The sequence below is a fragment of the Oreochromis aureus genome, linkage group 18 (genome assembly GCF_013358895.1).
Source record: "Oreochromis aureus strain Israel breed Guangdong linkage group 18, ZZ_aureus, whole genome shotgun sequence".
Taxonomy (NCBI): Eukaryota; Metazoa; Chordata; class Actinopteri; order Cichliformes; family Cichlidae; genus Oreochromis; species Oreochromis aureus.
In genome coordinates this window covers 21617001-21640418 of record NC_052959.1, presented here as the reverse complement: position 1 = coordinate 21640418, position 23418 = coordinate 21617001, and the positions used below count along the sequence as shown (strand labels likewise).

The 23418-nt window shown below is 39.0% G+C and overlaps 1 protein-coding gene across 4 annotated transcripts; it reads left to right on the top strand.

Annotated features, from left to right (window-relative positions):
* The first annotated feature begins 238 nt into the window (after positions 1 to 238).
* LOC116317810 (macrophage mannose receptor 1-like) lies at positions 239 to 15724 on the top strand. 4 transcript variants are annotated; one of them, XM_039602528.1, is made up of 32 exons: positions 239 to 396; positions 603 to 959; positions 1136 to 1306; positions 1387 to 1542; positions 1806 to 1916; positions 2400 to 2537; positions 2642 to 2818; positions 3692 to 3846; positions 4491 to 4604; positions 4741 to 4856; positions 4997 to 5145; positions 5236 to 5435; positions 5793 to 5908; positions 6412 to 6484; positions 6604 to 6757; positions 7068 to 7106; positions 8375 to 8538; positions 8666 to 8727; positions 9067 to 9167; positions 9293 to 9435; positions 9788 to 9893; positions 10322 to 10449; positions 11721 to 11765; positions 11927 to 11971; positions 12095 to 12197; positions 12671 to 12903; positions 13218 to 13383; positions 13841 to 14005; positions 14131 to 14247; positions 14475 to 14630; positions 14912 to 14941; positions 15115 to 15724. In XM_039602528.1, the coding sequence occupies exons 1-32, from the start codon at positions 324 to 326 to the stop codon at positions 15354 to 15356; spliced, it is 4305 nt and encodes a 1434-aa protein (XP_039458462.1). In that variant the 5' UTR covers positions 239 to 323; the 3' UTR covers positions 15357 to 15724. The 4 variants fall into 4 exon arrangements, with proteins under 4 accessions (XP_039458462.1, XP_039458461.1, XP_039458464.1 ...); XM_039602527.1 differs by having other exon boundaries at positions 6409 to 6484; XM_039602530.1 differs by lacking the exon at positions 11721 to 11765.
* Positions 15725 to 23418: the final 7694 nt, after the last annotated feature.

Here is a 23418-nt window from a genome sequence, read left to right as displayed (position 1 = left end):
TGAAACATGTTAAGCCAATTCCTTACGCATTTCTTTCTTCCTATGGAGGGGAAGTGAATGGGACAGCTTTTTGCCATGTCTGGAGTTAAACAGAAAGAGTGTGTGCTTTTGTGTATGTTGCCCTTCCTTCCTTCCTGTCCACCCCTGTACCAGTAGCAAAATGTGGAAATGTGCCAATGTGAAACATGAGACTTTCTCAATGAAGGGGGGGAAACAGAGTCATGTCAGAGATATTAAGGTTGCCTCCTTTTCACGTTCAGGCACATAAGTCCCCTGCTTGCAATGCTTGGACATTGTCTGCTGCTCTGAGACTGATTGGAGGAATGATGCTCCCAAGAATATCTCTAGCAGTCTTTGGCCTCTTCATCACAACATGCCAATGCTCAACAAAAAATGGTATAGTATAAGCTCAAACATTTGATTTAACGATTTGTCATTACCAAGCTTTGAGAAACCCTACTATTTTTTTTGAAAAAAAAAAAAATATATTAGCACGTTTATGGATTCAAACAAGGCTTTGATTAAAGGCTTGTTTGAATCCATATTGGAATAAACTTTGTGCAATAGGCTGATCAGTTTTTTAAAAACTTTTCCCTTTGCAGATTCCCCGTTTTCACTCATGAACAAAGCCACTGGTTTTTGTTTACTGAAAAAGTATAGCCGCTGCCTTGACCTACGCTGGACGACTGATGACCGGCTTTTTGTTACCACAACTAAAAAATGCCTGGGAGCTCAGGGCAAAAGTATAGGGAGTGAAGTGAGCCTGTATGACTGTGATGACAAGAGCGACCTGCAAAAGTGGGAATGCAGGAATGGAACACTGCTCGCCCTCAAAAATAATGATTTATTCATTGAGATGAAAGATGATGAAACAATTGCTCTCTCAAAAACAACAGGACCAAATAACCAATTCACAATTACAGGGACCTCAAGCGGTGCTTGTACAAGAACATACAGAGGTATAGTATAAAACATACGCTTTTGTGTGTAAGTGTGCATTTGTGTATAGGCACTGGAAACCTTGGAGCAATGAAATACAGGCTCATATCAAATAAGTCATGCTTTTTGTTTACTGGCTTATTTCAAATTTTAATTTAACTTGACCCAACCTGAATCCTTTTCTTTTCACCTCTAGAGCTTTTTACCATTGAGGGAAATGCATTTGGAAAGATCTGCATGTTTCCCTTCCTGTACAAAGACCGGTGGTATGGAGACTGCACTACATTTGACTCCTCAACAAAGCGACCATGGTGTGCAGTTGAAACAAAATTTGAACGTGAACAGTGGGGATACTGCCCAACCACTTGTGAGTTTGTCAAATTTCAACATCACTGGAGTGAAAATGTAAGAATTATTTGAATAAATTTTTTTTCTCTCAACATACAGCCACAGAGTACTGGAAAAAAAATCTCATAACAGGAGCATATTACCAGCTGAACATACAGTCATCTCTGACTTGGGGACAAGCTGATACCAGCTGTAAACAGCAGGCTGCCTCCTTGGTCAGTATTGTGGAGCCCAGTGAGCAAGCTTTGATCTCAGGTGAGGTGCCACCTGGTGGTTATTTGCCAGAACTCAAACAGATGCAGCATTTTGAATTTTAAATGAAATAATCAAGATTTTGGATTACAAATACTTTTGATATTGCATGAACCTGCAATATATTTTAGTATCTATCTGTCTGTCTGTCTGTCTGTCTTATTCCTACCAATTGACAATTTTAAAGCTGATGTTATAGTTCATGAAAAAATAACAAGTGCTTTTCTTTTTTCGTCCCTCTCTCTCATAAACACTTGAACACACAGCATTATTGGGAGCAGGGAGAAAAAAACTTTGGATTGGGTTAGTTTTGGACCCAGAACATGGCTGGCAGTGGACTGATGGCAAACCTTTCCGTTATCTGCGATGGGATTCTGGTAAGTCCTCACTGCAAAGACAAAGTTCCTTTCAGCAATAATCCTCAAACATCTGAGCGATCTGGAAATTAACTGAAAAGTTGCAGAAAATTACAGTGTTAAGCAAATCTAATCTGTCAGGTTAACTCTTGTGACAACTAGACACTTAGGGTAAAAGGTTTTTCAAGAATTCATGTAGATAATTGTAAGAAGTAAAACAGTCTAAACCTTAAAAAAACCCAGTTGAATATTCATTCATGTCTCCAAGTTGCTGCTAATTATTATACATTTTTATCTTTTTAACAAGTGAACTAATACAATATTTTCATATTCTATCCCTCTGTTGTTAGTTTTTCTAAATGCCAAATACCACCAATATTGTTACAAATGACATGATACTCAAAGATTTAAAGTACTCCTACAATTTTTTGTATTCTATTTTTTTATTGTGCATGATTGGGTCACGTGTGAGTGTTAACTATCATCATTATTATCTTGATTTAGGGAATCCCCTTCCTACTCCAGGACACAACTGTGCAATTTTTGACACTGCTGGAGAGCACTCTTGGCAAAGTTCATCCTGTGCCAAGAAAATGGGCTACATCTGCTACAAAGATGGGGTCCCACCAGCACCTCCACAAAGTATATAAAAATATTCTATTCTATTTGAATGTTTCTCTAGGTGGCAGTAGTTTCTGGGGGAATCCAAAGTGAAGTTCTTATATATTTGTTCTCTTCATCATCAGTTGAACAAGGGTTTTGCTCAGCACCTTGGATTCCCTACAATGGCCACTGTTTTCATCTTCAGCGTAATACTCAAACATGGTCTGGCGCTAGGAAAGCTTGTCGTGCAGAAGGCGGCGACTTAGTGAGCATCAGAAATGTGGAGGATCAAAGCTTTGTGATCTCTCAGCTTGGATACGGTATGTGGCAATCCTGTCTCCATGAAATAATGTTAATACAAAACAGATTCCCAACAGCAAATATATTTAATTCAATTGAGAAGGTGCACATGTGCTGAGACTGAACATATCAGTTTCCAGTTTGTAATTCACTAATAGCATCATTAAACTTTTTATTGTTATGGCAGGATATGGTAAACTTTAGGGATATTTTGTGGTGTGGTTTAAAAAAAGTTACATAGGTTTAGGTCACAATATTTTTATTTGCATTTAATTTAAATTGTGTTTTTTTTTTTTTTAACTCTAACTAAACTGTGTATCTCACCTAAACCTAATCAAAATGTGTATTCCACCTAATCCAGTTTCTATTTACGCCTACTGAGTTTATCCAAGTTTGTCCTTAATCAAAACCAAAATGTTTACCAATAGATAACCAGCCAGTGAATACAAAGCGAGTAAACACTCAATAATATATGAATGACAATTTCACTTCTTAAAAATCATTGAGAGAGTGCTGGATTCATCACTATATCATAATTGTTTTTACTCCGGCAAATAATAAAAAAATACCTAATTTTGAATTTAAAAGACTAATAATTAAGAAAGCCTTAACAGATTCGAATGACATGCACACTTTACACGTAATAACTGGCAGCATGACTGTACATTTAGGAGTGACAATAGAGATCATGTCATTCATTCAGCTCCAGCTTGCTGCGAGTCTATGTCAAATATTTCCACACATGTGGGAGCTGTTGATTTTTTCATAGGTTAAAGTATGATTTAGACAATGCCTGTCACTTTTTACCAGTCTATGAACTGTACAAGTAATTTTCAATGTAATGGGGGAAATTTTAACTTCTGGCTGATATTTGGTCCATTATTTTTCTGTAGCATCCACTGATGAGCTTTGGATTGGACTGAACGACATTAGGATAGAGGGACTGTTTGATTGGAGTGACCAATCTCACGTGTCCTTCACCAGCTGGGAATATGGAAAACCAGGAGTGTCCACTGATGGAGATGACTGTGTTCTCATCAGGGGAGAGGTAAAACCTTGTGCATATTTATTCATCTATATGTGTTAAGCTAGACAAATCATGCATGGAGAAAGCATAATACACTACACTTGATGTATTGATCTTCAAGAGAAAGTTTTGTAAGAAATATTAAACTGTATTTTTTGTGCTGTTTCTAAAGTACATGTTTTACAATACTGACACTTTACATATTTTTCTACCGTTTTAACTTAGTTGTGTGCTGCAGGATATTTTCTTCCGACATTTTTCTTCATAGTTTCCACACTGGTTTACAAAGTTGAATGTTTTCCAAATGAAATCAGTATCTTAGGTGTGGCAGACTGGTAAAATAGATTAAATGTGAGAGAAAACAGGACAAGACTCTTTTAGAATTAGAAAGCGTTGAATTTACTTCTATAGCCTCGTGTCATTCTTACGAAATATCTAAACTTTAAAACATTTCATGATTTGAAGGTTTGGGGCAAGTTACAGGCTTTTTGGATGTGATAGTGTTTTACTGCACGTATAAGCACTTTGAGTTCTTAGTATTTTGAGAAATATACCAAAGCACCTTGGAGTAACTGTAATTACAGTGCTTTAAATGTTTGCATTTTATCCATTCAGCAATCCAGCCCACAAATCTGCAAGTGTTTACAATGCTTTTGTTCTTGCAGAATGGGAACTGGGCAGATCGGTCATGTGATGAGCAACATGGCTTTATCTGTATGAAGCAAAGTTCCACTGAAAGCACTGGAAATGAACCAGATATAGACATTGGATGTAAAGCTGTGAGTATTAACAAAGCATGATTATGGTTAAAATTTCACTTTGTAAAAACAGTAGAACATTTTAAAAAGCAGATTACAAATAGATAGGCGAAATTTTAATGTACTCCTCAGTTGTGATGTGTTTACTCTCCTATAGGGATGGAAAAAACATGGCTCCTACTGCTACTTTGTAGGCACTGAGACAAAGACTTTCAGTCAAGCTAGCGAAGACTGCAAGAGTTCAAACTCATACTTAGCTGATGTTTCAAATGGGTAAGAAAACAACCAGTTCATCTTTGCTATAAATCGCATAACGATTTCTTTGGGAAATCCACAAACATGCATGCAGATGCATGTGCTGCACAGTATATTCAACATGAAAAGAAATCTATGAATTATATACATTTTTGCAGGGTGGATAATGCCTTCCTTGTCAGCTTGGTGGGGTTGAGACCAGAGAAATACTTCTGGATAGGGCTCTCAAATCAAAATAATATTGATGTTTTTGAGTGGACCAACTCACCCACAGTAAGGTTCACTCACTGGAATAGTCAAATGCCAGGTATGGATGCATCTGAATTTCCTTAAATATCAGGAATAAACTGCATCCCAATAAGTTGCACATGACTGTTGCTTTCCTCAATGACCTAAGGTTACCAGCAAGGCTGTGTTGCCATGACAACTGGGGTTTTAGCTGGACTCTGGGACCTGCTTCCCTGCACCAACAAAGAAAAATATATCTGCAAGTACATGGCAGAGGGGATGGCTCCAACTTCTCCACCACCAACTGTGGCTCCTCCTAAATGTCCAGAGGGTTGGACTCGAGTGGGAACGAGAGCCATGTGCGCTAAGGTACAACCTTCGGTCAGCCTTGAGTGAACTCAAAGAAATTGTGTCTATTGTGGAGTATTTAGCACTGGCCCTTTACAGCAATGTGATGTCAGCCAAAATATGCTATAAGTGTGAATGTGAGTGTAAGTGGGTCTCTTTGTGTTAGTCCTATGATACAGTAGCAACCTGTCAGTTTTAGGAATCTCTTCATTCATTACGATAGGGACTTGTTCTTCTTGTTCTGCATTCTATTTCTCCTTATTCCTCAGGACTCCATACAGTGTTGTGCTCACAAAATTAAATGAAATTTAATTACCTTCAATTGCATGAACTATCTGCGGTTGAGAAATTTACAGAGTTGTTGTCTTGTGTTTGAAGTTTTTTACAGGTCCTCGCTCAGAAGAAAAGACTTGGTTTGAGGCCAGGGATTACTGCAGGGCCATTGGAGGAGATCTGCTTAGCATCCACAGTTCTGCTGAGCTACGACTGTTCAGGTACAGCATGACTTAGTCTACAATAACAACTACTGTTTATAGTATCTTCTGTCAATTATTTCCCAGTCTAAATGATACACCCATTAGTTTATCCTAACATAAGATCAAACTCTAGACAATGATGGTCTACGTGAAATAATCCTGTTTAAAATATTCAGCATGCTGGCAAATATGTTTCACATTCACACAACACACCATGTTGGTGTTTTAACCTACTGAAAAACTGAAAAAAAGCATTCATATAGTAGTAAATTATACACTTATTTATCTGGCCTGCGTTCTATGCAGTAGCAAATTCAGATGCTCCATATTTTCTACTTTCATCACCTGAAGTACTACATATTGCCTGTAGGGTGAGAAAATATGATGTTTTAGCTGCTTCAGAAAAGCACAAAGACTGATGAGACTGACACCATCAGCTAACTGCAAATGTAGCTAAAATGTTTGTTTTAGTACTTTAGAAGACAGTGAGAGTGTTTTTCGTTTCCTTTTTTGTACAGCAGAGGTGGAAAAGGCTGGATTGGACTTCACATTCCTGAAACAAGCACTGGTTACGCCTGGACTGATGGAAGCCCAGTAAGTTAATGGAATTCTGTTCTTGTTGTTCTTTTGTTTTTTATTAAATCATTAAATGTTATTTTAATAAAATATTTACAATAACTCAACATAATGTTGTTGTTTCTTATTGTTAACAGCTAGATTTCCAGCACTGGCAGGGAGGAGAACCAAACAATTTCAACAATGCAGAATCTTGTGCTGAGTTTGTGATACATAACTGGGATGAAGAAGGTTCTTGGAATGATCTGAACTGTGACAGTTACAATGACTGGTTGTGTCAGATCCGTACAGGTATAGTTGACTGAATGCTGACCAGTCTCACTGCTGGAACATTTTTTAACTAACCTTCGTATGCATGTTCTTTTCTGTCTTCAGGGGTGAAAAGATTATTGTTAATATTCACAATATTATGTAATCTCTTCTTGCCATGATTTCAGTGTATATGATTGGAGAAATTGTCACTATTATTGAAACACATTTCCGACTAAAAATAATGACTGCATTACAGTATACCGCAGTGTAGACTACAGAGTGCAACGACATGTTTACTGTTGCTTTCCTTTCCTTTGAATAAAATGGACTTCTGTCTGTGCTCTTGCAGGAGTGACTCCAAAACTACCTCCGAATAATACTGTGGTGGGTAAGTTCACATGAATTAACCTCAAACATAACCTGGGTGAATAACACATATGCACTACAACACCTGGATTGCGGATTTGCCCGAGTACAGCTTCATCCTGTTTGGTGGTTTCGCATTGTAGCTCAAACTTGCAAATTCCCAAAGCAGTATGATAAATCATTTTCATTGTTACCTTTCAAATAAACAAACTTATACTATAAATTATAAACAGTAATTTTATAAAGCATGAGACCAATATAGAAAAAAACTAAGGAGGAAGAAGAGAGGTTATATTTAAAGATAAGGACTGCTTAGTGACACTTGATAAACTGATTACATGTAATCATCATCATCTTTACATATCGGATTTGTATATGATGTGTTTCGATAATTTATATCCATTTTCATATTGTGGTGCTCATGATCAGTGTTATGTAAATGTAGTATATTAATTTGCATTTAAGCATGTGATGCTTAGATGAGGCATCCACCTTTTTACCAACTTTAAAGGTCTAGTATAAGGACAATATACAGTATACTGTTAGTATAGCTGTGAAACATCATGTTGAATTCAGTTTTGTAAATCCATAAAGTGATGAAGTGATCAAAACCTGCACACTAAGAAAATCTACTGGAGATCACATTAAAAGTTATTTGGTGGAGGTGTGGAGGCAAAGTCACGCTCTACTATGTGGACGACTGAAAATGGTTATTTTAAAAAAATGTTTTTTAACTACTTGTGTCCTACATAACAGATTTAAGCAAAGTTCATTCATTAGGTTTAGATTTAGATTGGAATAACATTTGTGTTCTCATGTAATAATAATATTATTTTAGAATGGCATTAATACAGGACAAGGTTCAGTTACCTTTGCATAATAAATGGATGGTAGAATTGAGTGAGTGTGTAATGAACTTGAATTAGTATTTCAATTTCTACTGCAGTATTTTTTTTAAACAAATATATCTGTACTTCTGCTTAGGTAAAGAATGCTGGCACTTTACTTGCTCCACCTCTGATAATGACATCACTGAAGAAATTAATGAATAAAAATAAATTTTTGTTGAAAAATATTTGGGATGATCTGAATATCAATGGCATAGATTTTACATTTTATACCTTTTTATTCATTGTATACCTTCAGTCCTCTTAAAAAGTCTGATGTGGCCACCAGGTGTTTTAGTTTTGTGTTTTGTTTAAAGGTTGGGTCTACCTGGACAAACGGATCTGACCAAAAGATACGGTAGAACACTGACAAGCCCATCAATGTGTTTCTAAACTTTTACAGAATTCAATACCACTTCGGATGGTTGGCTGGAGCGGAGAGGGAATCAGTATTTTATTAACAGAATGTCAATGCCCATGGAAGATGCTCGTCACTTCTGTCAGCAGAGGCACGGTGACCTAGTATCTATAACCAGTAAAGAGGAAAATGTTTTCATATGGAAACAGGTAAATATCTATATTTTTAATTCATACTTTTTGTTTTGTTTTATTAATATATTAGAGCAGGCCAAAAACATTAGAATGTGGCACACACTAGATATAATTGTGCATATTTATGTGTGTGTCTCTACAGATATCCAGAAGCTATGGGCGTTATTATATAGGTTTGTCAGTGGATCTTGATGGGTCACCTTGGTGAGTAATAATTAATGCCATAAGGGGAAAAGGGAGATTTTAGGCCGACTCATGATCATTGATAAGAAGTGCATTTCCTATTTCCTATTTGTAATGAGGTACATTTCCTTTTTTTACTGGTTAAGTTTCAGATATCAGTTCAAAAGACCTGTCATTTAATCTAAAGAAGGTTTTTTTTTGTCATCAGTGAACTAAATCCATGTTGTCACTCAATTGACTGTTTGTTTATTTATTATGGAATAGAAATAGTGACACCATAATACAAAAAAGTCTAACATCAAATGATGAATATTTTCTTATGTTTCAATTAAAAATTTAACTATAATGCTCTACATTAAGGTGGATGGATGGTAGTTCGGTGTCATTTCGAAGATGGGATTCAGATCAACCCAGCACTAGTGGCTTTGATCAAAACTGTGTTTATATGTCTTATCACATGGGTGAGTAAAAATGCTCTGAACGCTTGAATTGAAAAATGATCAAATCTAGACACGATGTCTGGAATAAAATAATTGATTAATGGATTAGGATAATGTTCCTAATGAATACTCTGTTGATCTTATAGGCTTCTGGAGTACTTCTAATTGTGGAAGAGAGCTTTCATTTATTTGCAAGCGAGGAAGGACATCGCCAACCAACACCACCGCAGCCCCAACAGTTGCTCCAACAGGTGGCTGCCCAAACAAATGGATGAAATTTGGCACAAAGGTCAGGCTTTTAAACCTTTATTTCAGAGAAGTTTTTAAAATGACAAAATTACAGCAGAGGCCCACCATCAAAATATACATTGAGCTTTTATTTGGCTTCAAATGTCAAGTTGATTCTTTAAAATGTAATAAAGAACTGATTTAAAAAACGAATGAAGGAGAATCAAGGAAGCAGAAAAAAGTTTGTCAAATGTGGAGTGGATTTAAAAAAGAGTCAGCAAATTTTGACCCCTCCATCTGTGTGCTTCATTCAGTACTAATTATAAATGAGATCATGTAAAATACACAGGTTTCAGTGGTGAAATGTTTCACCTAACTCTTATCATAATAATAATTACATTTCTTTTCTGCAGTGTTACAACATCTATAATGAAAGCCAGATCACTTGGGAATATGCACGGTCAAAATGCATTGAGGTGGGGGGCACTTTAGTCTCTATACCTACAAGAAGTGTGCAAGGTTAGTTCTAATTATGTTTTATTCAGATTTGTATTTAAACTGGATTTAAACTTTAACTCTTTCCCCCTTAAATGCCTACTAGGGGTACCCCTCGTTTCTCTTTTCTGGACTGGTTTCTGTTATATTTTAGGCCTGCTTCCAGAACAAAATTACTGGGTGTGCATCAGAAGTTGGTGTGGTTGATCTCTGTCTGTACTTAGGGCTACATCTTACTAGGGCTAAGCTCAGAAAAACCTAAAGCCCATTCAAATGGCTGTCAAACCACATTTTTATTGGTGTATATTAAGGTTTCAAAAATCCTCATTAAGGACACAGGGGAGGTCATTATGGAGGAAAGAGTTACCAACGAGTTCCATTGTTTTACCAAAAATGGAAAAGAAACCAGAAACCTACATTTAATATCTTGTGTCTGTATCTTCAATTTTCAGCATTTTTGATCACCAGAATGGTTTATACAACATCTACAGACCTGTGGATTGGTTTGAATGCTATAAGCCAAGAGGGTTTTTTCTGGACCGATGGGAAAAAAAGGCAATACACCAACTGGGGCTATTCTGTGAGTTCATTCAATCTCATACAGGTGTAATGTGAAGCTAATCCTTTGTACAACTATCAGTAGCTGTATTGTCATTTTACAGCTTGCTTTTGTATCATGATTTCACATTTCTTGTCGAGTTACAGATATAGATTCAATGATGCTATGATTGAATTGAACCAGTGTTGGTCAAGTTACTTGAAAAAAGTAATCAGTTACTAATTACTGATTACTTCCCCCCAAAAGTAATCCCGTTACTTTACTAATTACTTATTTTCAAAAGTAATTAATTACTTAGTTACTTAGTTACTTTTTAAAAACATGATTTACAACCTGAATAGGTAATAAAGCAATAGATCTTTCAACCCAATTCAACTTTTTCTGCATAATCCATCATACAAAATGTAATCAAATGGAAATGTCTCTTTGTAAAACTTGTTTTATTAGTTTTAATCTTTTAACTTTATGCATCAAGCAAAAATTTAATTATATGCAACATTCTCTGACTGGAAGAAATTTGTTTAACATTTAAACCTATTTTCTGCACATTCCAGCACATAAAATAAAATATTTTTTTGTGTTTACACTCACTCTTTCAAATAGATGAAAGTAAAACACAGCAGAAAATAAATAAAATCAAAGACTAGCGGTCCTGTTGCTCTATTTTCACCTGTAAAGCAGGACTGGGGTAGGCAGAGGTTTACCCTGATGCAGGTGTGCCACAGGGGTCAGTGGAAGAATCCGCGAGTTTCTCTGTGAATTTCACATTACGTCGTAGCGCACTCGGTGCTTGCTTGGAAGTTTAGGGGTTTTTTTCGCTGTAAAAATAAGTTTTCTTCCCACGCACAATGGACACTAATGTTTTTGTCACTTTTTATGGAATCAAACTCAAAATAAGGTCAGTACTTCCACGCTTTAAACACTGCACGCTCATACTCTCTCCCGCACTCGATATATTATCCATTGTTGATCTGCAGACAGCTGTTGTCACGAACGTCGCACTCGCTTACGTTACTGTCATGAGACACTCTCGCAAAAAATCACGGTTTTAGTAACGGAGTAACGCAGCGTTCCTACGTGAAAGTAAGGGTAATCTAATTACCGTTTTTGCAATAGTAATCCCTTACATTACTCGTTACTTGAAAAAAGTAATCAGATTACAGTAAACAAGTAACGCGTTACTGCCCATCTCTGAATTGAACTACACAGAATTTAGTGTCAAGCTCTGACCAGCATTTTATTTTTCACAGAAATTTTAAAGAAATATTTACACTGGCAAATTTTGATTTTAGAGACGTGAACAACCTTTCGGGATGGTGTATCCAAGATGGAATGAGGTAAACATAGTTTGAGCTATGCATTGTGATTTGACAGGTAGGTGTGGTTATAGATGTGTCCAGTGATGCTGGGCTTGGTCAGAGGTCAATGTCAAACTGCCCTTCCTGTCCCAGGAGTAGAAATGTTAATGAAATATTAATAATGATCATTTTCATTGCAGAGATATCACCGTCATCCTGGCAGCTTTTATCAAAGATGGAATGAGGTAATGATATTCAAGATTAATTTAAACATGTCACCACTGCTTGTATGCAAAAAGTAATCTTAATTAATTGCACCTTTTAAAAAAGAGATTTTAAAATCATGATCACTTACCATTCTTACCCAGGATGACTGTGTTGTAATGAACGGAAATCCTGCTTTTGGGATTGGTAAATGGATAATAAGGTCTTGCAATGACACCAATGGTTATATCTGTCAACGGAATCTTGGTGAGTCCATCTCTTTGGAGTAGAAATTTTCAGAGGCTAAACATAATTCATAAAACATTTTGTTCTCCTGCAGTCTCACCACTTCTCTAGTGAATCATTTAGGGGTAGGGTTAAGTAGCATTTGATCCAAATTCAAAAAGAGCTTCATTTCAAACATAAGCCTTAATTCTATTATTATATTTACATTTGAGCAAACCAAACAGGTGAAAATGTCATGGAGAGGTTGATGCAAACCCAGCTCTAACCCATAATGAGGTCGCTGGAGATCTGTTAGATGTTAAGAAGTTAAATTGTTGTTGTACAACTGCATTCCAGTGGTAGCTCACTCACATCAGTGTTTTTGGCCTGCTATGCGAATTTGCAAATAATGGACAAAAAAAATAAATATAAACTCCTGTAGACAGTTATATAGTTTGCAGCGATGCAAAAATATGAATTAATCTCATGTCTAATTTTCTTTTTGCTCTTAACAGATCCAAACATGAAAGCACCACCTGAAAGCATAGATTATAATATCTATGAGACTCTGGGAAATGACAGCATCAAGGTTGTTACTCAAAATCTCACCTGGGATGATGCCCAGAAACGTTGTAAAGCTGATAAAGCCAACTTGGCCAGCCTGCGAAATGACTGGACACAGGCATATGTTGAGCTGCTGGCTATAAAACTCAATACTCCTCTTTGGATTGGACTTAACAAACAGCAGGTACAAGGTTGCAACTATCCAAAATTACACCTGTGTCCTATAAAAATGATTAAACATACAGGACATTTGAAAATAAGAGTTACATGGGGTTCTTTAGTTATGTATAAAATAAGATGTGATAAAGTTCTTGAATAACTTATTTTGGAAAATCATTACAAGTGGCGTATGGCCCAAGGCTGCTGACTTAATAAAATCTAAATTTGTAATCTATATAATACATATTGGCAGAAGCAGTTTTAAACAGACATGACAGACAGAAAACATCCCCAACAAAACTATTGATTTGACAACATCTGATCCATGTTTATTTTCAGACTGGAGGTTATTTTAAATATATTGATGGTTGGCATCTGAACAATGCCGGCTGGGCTGAATTTGAACCGAGCAGGGACAAACCTTGTGTGTACATAGATGTGGATGGAAAATGGAGGACCGCTTTCTGCAATGTGACCATAAAAAGTGCCTGTATGCAGTCTTCAGGTATGTTTTTAAAAAGTTTATGATTTTTCCTACATCTCTGGCATCTTGATTATACGTCTTAATTTCTATATTAGATATTACTAAATTGGCAATTGCTAATTAACTGGCCAATGTCAAGCAATCTCTGCTTATTAATGTCTTTAGAAGGATATAGTTAAAAGTAAGAGGCAGGATTTTCAGTGCTCTGTGTTCTGATCATGTGAAAGTAACGAGAACAGAACTTTGATGGCCTGTGAGTGTTTCAGACCCATTACTGTCCATTAAATAAGAGATACTAAAGTTTTTTTTTTTTCTTAGCTGGCTGTTGGTCAGCTCAAGTGTTTTTCCTTTTATTATTTACATTCATTTACAGTAACAGACATCGCAGAACATTTTGATCCCAGGAGATAACCGTTTCACCAAGTCACAGTTGAACATTTCGTGATTCATTGAGCATTTTTGCTTCTATTCTTCACAGAAGTGGCACCAACTGAGTCTACAATATTTCCTGGAAATTGTCCTGATGATACAGATCTAGAGTACCAACAGAGCTACACATGGCTGCCATATAGGGGTTATTGTTATTTGTTTATCCAAGATGAAATTGAATGGGCAGATGCAGCTAGCAGCTGTGTAAGGCATGGTAAGATACATGCTGAATATTTTGTCACAATTTTAGAATCACTATACAGTAAATATGTGGTGTTAAGATTAGGCCTAATATGTGTTTTCAACATTGTTACAAACAGTCGATGTTTTCTTTTTAAGGTGGAGTGTTGGCTAGCATTGAAGATCCCTCTGAGCAAGAATTCATCAAAGGCGTTGTGACAAATTTCAAAGATAGACACAACTCTTTCTGGATTGGTCTGTTTAAAACTCATAAAGGTATGGCCACAATAAGTATAATCTTTTAGTGTTTATAGAAAAACTATTTAATGAAACCATATTAACAATTGATTGACTTAATTGAAGAAACAAACTAAAACCTCAAATCACCGCTAAATCAGTACTGTTTATCATGTCTTTCTTGTCAGCATCTGTGTAGCCACATTCAGTGGGGTATTGGTAAGTTAGCAAAGTGAAAAAAGGAATACATTTCTGTTTGCCCCTAGGGACATGGCTTTGGTTGGACAGAACTATTTTGGACTTCACTAACTGGGCTCCAGATGAGCCGGATTCTGATTTTGGAGCAATTCAAACCTCAGATGGGACTTGGAACTCAGGTCGCAGATGGCACGACAGACCATATATCTGTAAAACAGCCAAAGGTAAAATAATTGTGTCAATGTGAAGTAATTATATCCAATTATTTATCGAAGGAAAATATTAACAAATGCACAACTATAATAATTAATAATACTCATTGCATGTGTTACTAAGCAGCTTGTTAGTAACCCACACAGATGCCATCTACCATTGGATATCTTACATCTTACTTTACGTTAATGCTAAAGTCTTATGGTTTACAGGAAAGAGAGAGCTAATAAACCTAAATCTTTGAGTTTTTACCATTTTTTTCATTCTTTTCCTTTGTTTTTTTTGCCACTAGTGATGCCGCAAACTTCAGGATCAAAAAGTGGTAAGTTCTGTCTTTATATGCCTCTGCGTTGTTTAATTATATAACAATACTACTACTAATAATAAGAAAAATATGTTCATGAAAAGTATATAGTGTAATACTAGTTAGAGTGAAAATTTAAATTTAAATTAAATCATGTTTTAAAATCTGAACTTGCTTGCTTGAACCTGCAGGACCTGATGGAGATCAAGATCATCGCACTCGTGTCCACACTAGTGTGGTAGTTGTGCTGGTGATTACGATCACTTCCACACTGGTAGTCGTTGCATTTTTCCTCTACAAGAAGTCTCCTGGTCCCTTCCCCACGTTTGAAAATCCACTGTACTTCAATGGTGAACGATCGCAACCTGATGTGCTTGACACCAATAAACTAATAGAGAATGCAGAAAACCCTGAACCAGTTTTAACCTTGTGATTTTAGGTGGGGTCTATTAGGATATAAACTTTACTGTGTTCCAAACTGATGCATTACACTTTGATGATTTAATATTTGGTTGTTTACTATATGCAGTAAATATATGCAATTATTTAACAGTAAGTCACTAAGTGTGAGCTTCAGTGGAGGTGGCAACCTCATTACAGACCAATTTAAGCTCTAGGATGTCTGTATGAATAGGATTATTATTTGATTTGTTTTTCTTTATCCCTGTAATTGAATGTATATAATTATTACATGTGGTGCTTAGATCCACTAGTAGCTGTTCATTGCTTGTAGTCTTGAAATACATAAATGTACTGCCTATTGGTATTGAATAAACATTAAACTTGGCAATAAACGATTAATGGGTATTTAGTATGTTTAGTCGCTATCTTTCTAGTTTTTAAAAGCAAAATCTTTGTTAGCGTTGCTGTGTCATTTGATTTTTGTCAGGCACACTTTGGACTAACAGATCTAATCTATGGGACAGCATGGTGTTGGTGATTACTACTTAGTACCTCTCGCCTCTTGCAAGAAAATCATGGGTGTAAAGTCAGGGCTTTCTGTGTGGTGTTCGCATGTGTCTGAGAGGTTTCCTCCCACAGTCCAAAGGCATGCATGAAGTTAGGTTAACTGGTGATTCTAAACTGACAATAGGTGTGAGTGTTAGCAATGGATAACAGTGGGGTACAGGTTGTTAGAAAAACAGACAAACACACACAAAATAAACTAATGCTTTTGTGCCTGACACTAAATAAGACCAAATGGAGACTAAACCCCAAATTTTTAACCAAACCTGTCAAGTAAATTCTAATTTAAAATTACAGTCGAAAAAGCTGCAAAAATAACTGTCTGTGCCGGTTCTGTCCTCACTAAGTGTTGTCCTCGTGAACGTAGACTCAGCTATACAGACAGCTAAACACTCTCCTAATCAAAATCCAAGGAACAGGCCGATGTGTTGATTTGGATGATTTAATAAGGAAAAAGTGTGAAACTGTTGACAAAACCAGAAATAAACCAATAAAAATGTTGCATCAATATACAATATAATAAACACACCAGTAAGTCACATATTCAAAAATATGAGCACAATATTTATCTGTTTAGTGAGTGCCCGAATAAAACATCAAATGAAATCACGCTCATGATCAAAATGTTAAAGAAACCACATGGCATATGAGCTAGCTTAACCTTACTAGCTTAGGTTATACATGCATTCAAATTAAATTCAAACTGCAAACTGTATCATGCCTTCACAACAAATAATAATGTACACAAGTCGTCTCAGTGATAACAAACAATATTACTCACAGATGATGCCGTTTATCAACTTGTGAAGGCATGGATGGCAACAGATTAACAGAGGTGAAACTGCCTCTGCCTAGATCTTGCAGAGTAAAAATACACAAAAACAACCACTAGAAGGCAAATTGCAGGACAGAAAATACCTAATGCCATCATAGTGCCTTTCAGTCATGAAATTGACACTGTACTTTTTAGTAAAGCTTGACATTACTGTATTTTTCGGACCATAAGGCGCATTAAGCGAAACAAAACAGTCAGATAAGTTAAATTTCACTCAACTCATTCTTCTTGCTTCCTCCATGATGATTGATTAATGATTGATTCATTAATGTTGAGTTCTCTCGCAGCTGCTCTATTCCCATGTTGTTGCAGTGTATTAATGACTAACCTTTTAATGTGGCTGGATTATTTCAGTTGTTCTCCTGACTAAAGTGTAGTGCATTTACAGCATCCCGCCATGCAATTGCATTTGTCCCTAACCATCGGGAACTGTCCCATTACTTTTATTGAGTGGAAAAAAGTTAGCGTTCATCCTCCAGCTTCACTGTGTTTATGTTATGCTAACATATCTGTGTCGCTAGTGATCACGTAGCACATACCAGCTAGTCCAACTTCAGTAATCTTACAAAAGTCACTGCTGTTTAGTTTTCTGTCTTCATTTATGTTGGAAGTGATAGCAGAGCTTAATCCCCGGGGTGGGTTCCTCCTTGGTTTTCACACAGCTGAATAAACGTCAAACAGAAAACTGATTAAACAGAAGTGTGAGATGGTCGAGAATTTACACCAGTGCCTGTTATATTTCAGATAGCAAGGAGCAGACAGCTGGGTTTATTAAACTCCAGTTAAACTCCACAGAGACAGCGGTGACGCAAATCTGAAGGCTAACTGTCCAATTTCTCAGCCGTTTACTTCCGGCCTACCCGACCTTCTGAGGACCCGGCCGACCTGTCCATGAATTTGGACATGACAAATGTATTTACATGGTTGCACCAAAGAAGAAGAAGAAAAGATGAGGAGGGGTTCTAACTGATAATGAATATAACTACAGGCTTGGAGGTCCTAACAGTTAGATATAAAGAACACATTTTGTGTAATTATAACAATATGTAATCTATGACAGGGTTACGTTAAGGTGCACTGTCGATTTTTGAGAAAATTAAAGTGCGCCTTATAGTCCAAAAAATACGGTAGTTTCTAAATGCAGAATCCCTGTTTGTGCTGTTGCATTGCTTAATCTGGGTATTTGAGAAAAGGAATAGATGCTAGAAAAGACACACATGAAAAGATGTTTTTATGAACTGTGATATATTTGAGATTTGAAAAACTGCAGTGATTGTTCCAATAATATATATCTCAGGGGTTTTCTTACTGTGGTAGCAAAGCTTCATATATTATCACAAGAAAGATCGATAGCAAAACAGGAACTGAAAATGCTACGAGAGACATTTGGGAAGAATTTAAGAGCAAACATCTGACTGTTTTCATCCCAAAACAGGATATTGTGTTGCTTCATTCAAGATGGACACAGTGTTCTCACTTACCACATCATTCTTTTCTCTCAATCTCACAAGAGGTCCTTTGCCTACTTGTATCTATCACAGTGTTACTAGTTTAAAGCATCTGTTTATTTTATTTATTTTTAATATGTCTTTATTCATGCCATGTCATGTCACAGATTGCTTAGTTTTTGATTAATTCTATTTATAATATAATATAATTAATATAATATAAATCATATCTGTGTTAACTAGTGTTTCCCCTGATGAGCACTCCTCTTCTATGCTTCAGGCCAGGGGTGGGCAACTCCAGGCCTCGAGGGTCGGTGTCCTGCAGGTTTTAGATGTGTCCTTGAATCAACACAGCTGATTCAAATGGCTAAATTACCTCCTCAACATGTCTTGTAGTTCTCCAGAGGCCTGATAATGAACTAATCATTTGATTCAGGTGTGTTGACCCAGGGTGAGCTCTAAAGGCCCTTGAGGCCTGGAGTTGCCCACCCCTGCTCTAGGCTCTCATGCTTCTGCAGTCCTGGTTTCCACTTCTCATTTATCGTTGGATTTTGTTAGTCTTTGTCTGTCAGTATACCTTAAAGGAAATAGTTACAGTCACTGTACAAAACTGAACTAAACATTTCACCACCAGGTGACAGTGTTTCATGAGAAAGCATTAGTGTAGCTGCCCTTTAGTAAAAAACATCTGAAAGAAATCTGGCCTGAGATGGGGGTGGGGCAGAGTGTGTGGGTGTAGGGGGTGGGGTAGCTTTTATTGCAAGCAAGCAAGCAAGAAATGTATTTATATTGCACTTTCAAAACAACTCTCAGCTGACAACAAAGTGCTGTACACATGACATAACAAATAAAAAAGTAAAATAGTATATGTAAAATAAATAAATAAATTAAAAATTAAAAAATGCAAATTTAATTAGACCAAAAACATATAAAAAGTCCGGGTCAGACTGTGTCATAAGCCAGAGAGTAAAAGTGAGTTTTAAGACGGGCTTTAAAGGTGGACAATGATGGAGCCTCCCTTATGTGCTGAGGCAAATTGTTCCAGAGATTTGGAGCAGCAATAGAGAAGGCCCTGTTCCCTCTCAGCCTCCTCTTAAACCTGGGTACCTCCAGGAGCAGCTTGTCAGCTGACCTGAGAGACCTAGGAGGGGAATAAAGCTTTTATTGCATTACACTGTTTGTAAAGTTAACAAGTAATTCTAAATTGGCCTGGAAATAAATAGTCCTCTCTCTATGTTGTCCCTGTGATGGACTGGCTCAGCATATACCGCATGAAATTCCCTGATTAAAAGCTTGGTAGATTGGTAGAAGAAATAAACAACAAAGAAAAGTTTAATGTTTTAAGGGGATGTATGTATTCTGCCTAGTTCTCCATTTATTTCCACTAATTCATTACTGTGGGCATAAACTCCCTGCTGTCTCTTTCTCTATCATGTTCTGTTTTTGCGCAGAAGAGAAGAACAGCTATCCACGCTGGATAATTACGTACCAACAAGTTCCTATTCACTGTGACTCAGTAATTTGAAGTTGCAGCAATAGTTATATCGCAATTTTGGTGGGATGCCATTATATAAAGTGACACAGTGTAAGTGAAATGTAACCACAAAACAATTTTTAATGCTTTCTACCACATCAGTATTTTTCATCCACTGTTTACTCTTCCTGTCATATCGAGTGTAACTAGCAAGAATACATGCTCCTCATGAATTCTCCCTCTTTTTTTCACTTATGCGCTTTGTGTACTCTTTAAAGAGCCAACAAAGGCTCAGGTTCTCTTGTGTAAACCTTCCTACCTGCCATGGGTACGGGTCCTGTCGCCTACTACTATTTCTCATTGTTTTGAAGAGGCTGGGACTCATTCTTCATGTGTATGTGAATATCAGCTTCAACTTGAACATCTATCTTATCTTTGTAAAAAAAAATAATTAAAAACCAAATTTATCCAAGCACTAAGTTTCCCTTAATTTTTGAATTTTATCTATGAAGTAATGATTGACAACAAGTCAATGATATGTACAATGTAAATTAAATAATGAACGCTATTTTGGTTCAAAGTCAGTCATTATGCTCCATACTGCTGTTATTTAGAGTTGTGATTTCTCCTTTTTTCTCCTTACACAACTTGCATGTTGAGCTGCCAAGAGACAGCTGAAGTGAGATATTAAATGTAATTAATGAGAAATGTTATATTAGGTTAAAAGTAATAAAACCTTGTCATGATTCGGCTGTGTAGCAGGCAGGAAGTGGACCCAAACGCAAGCTCACAGAGGCAGGAATGAACTCAAAATACAGCTTTATTGCTGGAGAGAAACGGTGAAACAAACTGATAAACTACACTGGGAAACAATACACTAGCACACAGAGACACACTGCCATGAATGAGGGAGAACACGACACAGAACTGAGAGAGACGCAGACCTAAATACACAGAGGGTTAACGAGGGAAGTGGGAGCACACGGGGAGCACAGGTGACACAGATAATCGTAACGAGACATGGCAGGAGAAACACGACACTGACGGGAGACTGTCAAAGTAACACAGGAAGTACAGAGGTGCAGACAGGAGGAGAGAGAGAGAGAGAGACAGGAGAGCACGGGCATAGCGGGCTGGGGAAACATGGCATAAAACACAAGGAGGGGAGACGAGGGTTCACAGATACAGAGGGGCACACAGAGGGTAACCAAAGGAACATCTTAACAGAATGACCTAGGAACCAATGCATAAAGAAAGACCAAAATACAAAACACACAAAACCTAAGAATACTGGGCCAACATGGCCCAGGACCATGACAGCACCCCCCCCCTCAAGGGCTGGCTCCTGACAGCCCAAACCCAAGAACCAAAACACCAGAAAAACAGAAAACAACCCACCCAGGGCGGGAGGCGGAGGACCAGGACGGAGGGAACGAAACCAAACAAAACACAAGGAGCATGAGACCAAAACCGAGCCCAGAAACATACAGAAACAGTTCAAAACAAAAGACGCTGGAGTCCAGGGAAACAGTATCCACGGAGAACAGAAGGTCGACCCGGGGGGCGACAGCATAAAAGTTCATAGTTCGATTGTTCTGGGGGCCAACCACGTGAGAAGTGGCAGCGGCAGCAGAACAGGACTGGAGGCCGGCGGCGTGGAAGACGGCGGCGGCTACAGAGCGGGTCCGGAGGCCGGCCGCGTGGAAGACGGCGGTGGCTACAGAGCGGGTCCGGAGGCCGGCCGCGTGGAGGAAGACGGCGGCGGCTCTCAAGCGTTGGGCGTACTGGTCGAGGCTTGGTGGGCGTAGGACCAGACGAGCCAGGACCAGACGAGCCAGGACCAGACGGCGGCGTGGCAGTCACAGGCGACGGAGCTGGACCAGGCGACGTTGAAGCTGAAGCAGAGGCTGGACCAGGCGACGTTGAAGCTGAAGCAGAGGCTGGACCAGGCGACGTTGAAGCTGAAGCAGAGGCTGGACCAGGCGACGTTGAAGCTGAAGCAGAGGCTGGACCAGGCGACGTTGAAGCTGAAGCAGAGGCTGGACCAGGCGCGGGCTGGGGCCGGGCTCACCTGAGCCGCCAGCGGAGACGAGGAAGTGCTGGCCGGGCTCACCTGAGCCGCCAGCGGAGACGAGGGATGGCTGGAGCGGTTCTCCTGAACCCCCAGCGGAGACGAGGGATGGCTGGAGCGGTTCTCCTGAACCCCCAGCGAGAAGAGATGCAGAGCCAGCAGGTGCAGAGACCTCTGGCTCAGCGGACGCTAACTGTAGCTGCACAGGGCACGCAGTCGGCTTGGGATGCAACGGCTGGGGCTGTGCGAGGCAAACAGTCTGTCCAAGATGTGTCAGCACCACGCAGTCCTCAGCTGGCTGAGTAAGCTCACAAAGGCTTCCAGTTGAGGTTGGTAGTGACTGAATGGGCTGCTGAGCTTTTAACAGGGCTGGTGACTGAGCTAGCAACTGAACTAGAGACTGAACTGGTGACAGAACAGGAAACTGGGCTAACAACTGAGATAATGACTGCGCTATGGACAGAAGTGCAAGTTGTAGTGGTGGTTGCAGTGATGGTGGGTCAGCAGGTAGTTGAACTGGTGACTGAGCAGGTGTCTGACTCATGGCTGCTCTCCTCCGGGGAACAGGAACGGGTGCAGGGCCTGGCCGAACACCAGCCATCCCCACCCGAGGAACAGATACGGGTGCAGGGACGAGCTGGGCTCTGGCTGCCTTTACCCTGGGGGCCGGTGTAGGTGCAGGAGCTAGCTGGATCTCTGCCGCTCCCACCCGAGGAACTGAGACGGGTGCAGGAGTCGGCAGGGTCACAGCTGACCTCACCCGGGGAGCCGGAACAGGTGCAGGCAACGGCTGGGTGTCCATCAACCCCACCCGAGGAGCAGGTACAGGTGCCGGGATGAACGGAGTCTCTGCCAGGCTGGAGACAGAAGCGGGTACCAGCGGGACCTCAGCCACCCTCACCCGAAGAACTGATATGGGTGCAAGGGAAAGCTGGGCCCGAGCTGCCCTGGGTACAGGAACTGGAGGTGGAGAGCGAAGCACAGGAACAGTAACAGTCACTGGGTAAACTAGGTTAATGGTGCCAAACACAGTTTCAGCAAACCGCGACTTATGGTGGGCTGGTTCAAGCAACTCTGCTGTACCTAAGTTGTCCATGTCATAATTAGCAGTCTTAGGAAGAGTGAGTTTAGGAGCAGTCACAGGTACTGGGGAATTCACACAAGCAGTGTCTGGATAACCTGGGTGTGAAGCAACACTACACACAGTTGTACAGGATGTAGCCCGAGACGTAGTACACACAGAGTCCATGAAACTTGGCCGAAAAGCATGGCGCACAGAGTTAAACTGACACGACCGAGGAACAGAAAAGTTAACCTGTGCAACCAGCTCTGCAGTGCTCAAACTAAATTCTTTTGCCAGTCTATGTATAGCAGATGAAACCTTGCGGCTCTTAACCTTAGCAGGCATTGAATACACAGTTTCAAGGAGTCCACGAGGAAAAACAGAAACAGTCTCATGCTTAGCAGACACGGGAGAAGGTGAGGTTACATAGGTAGCGTCCGAGTTAGCACTTTCAAGTTGTGGCACAGAAAAAACCACAGCCTGAGAAACTGACGGAGCAACACTGGGAGTCACAGATACAAGAGCTGGTTTAAAGATTATACTGTTCATAGCAGAGGAATGGCTAATAGTCTCTGTGTCACCTGGCTCAGGCAGAACGCTAGGAGTACACGGTAAATTGGCTTGCTCAGCAACACAGG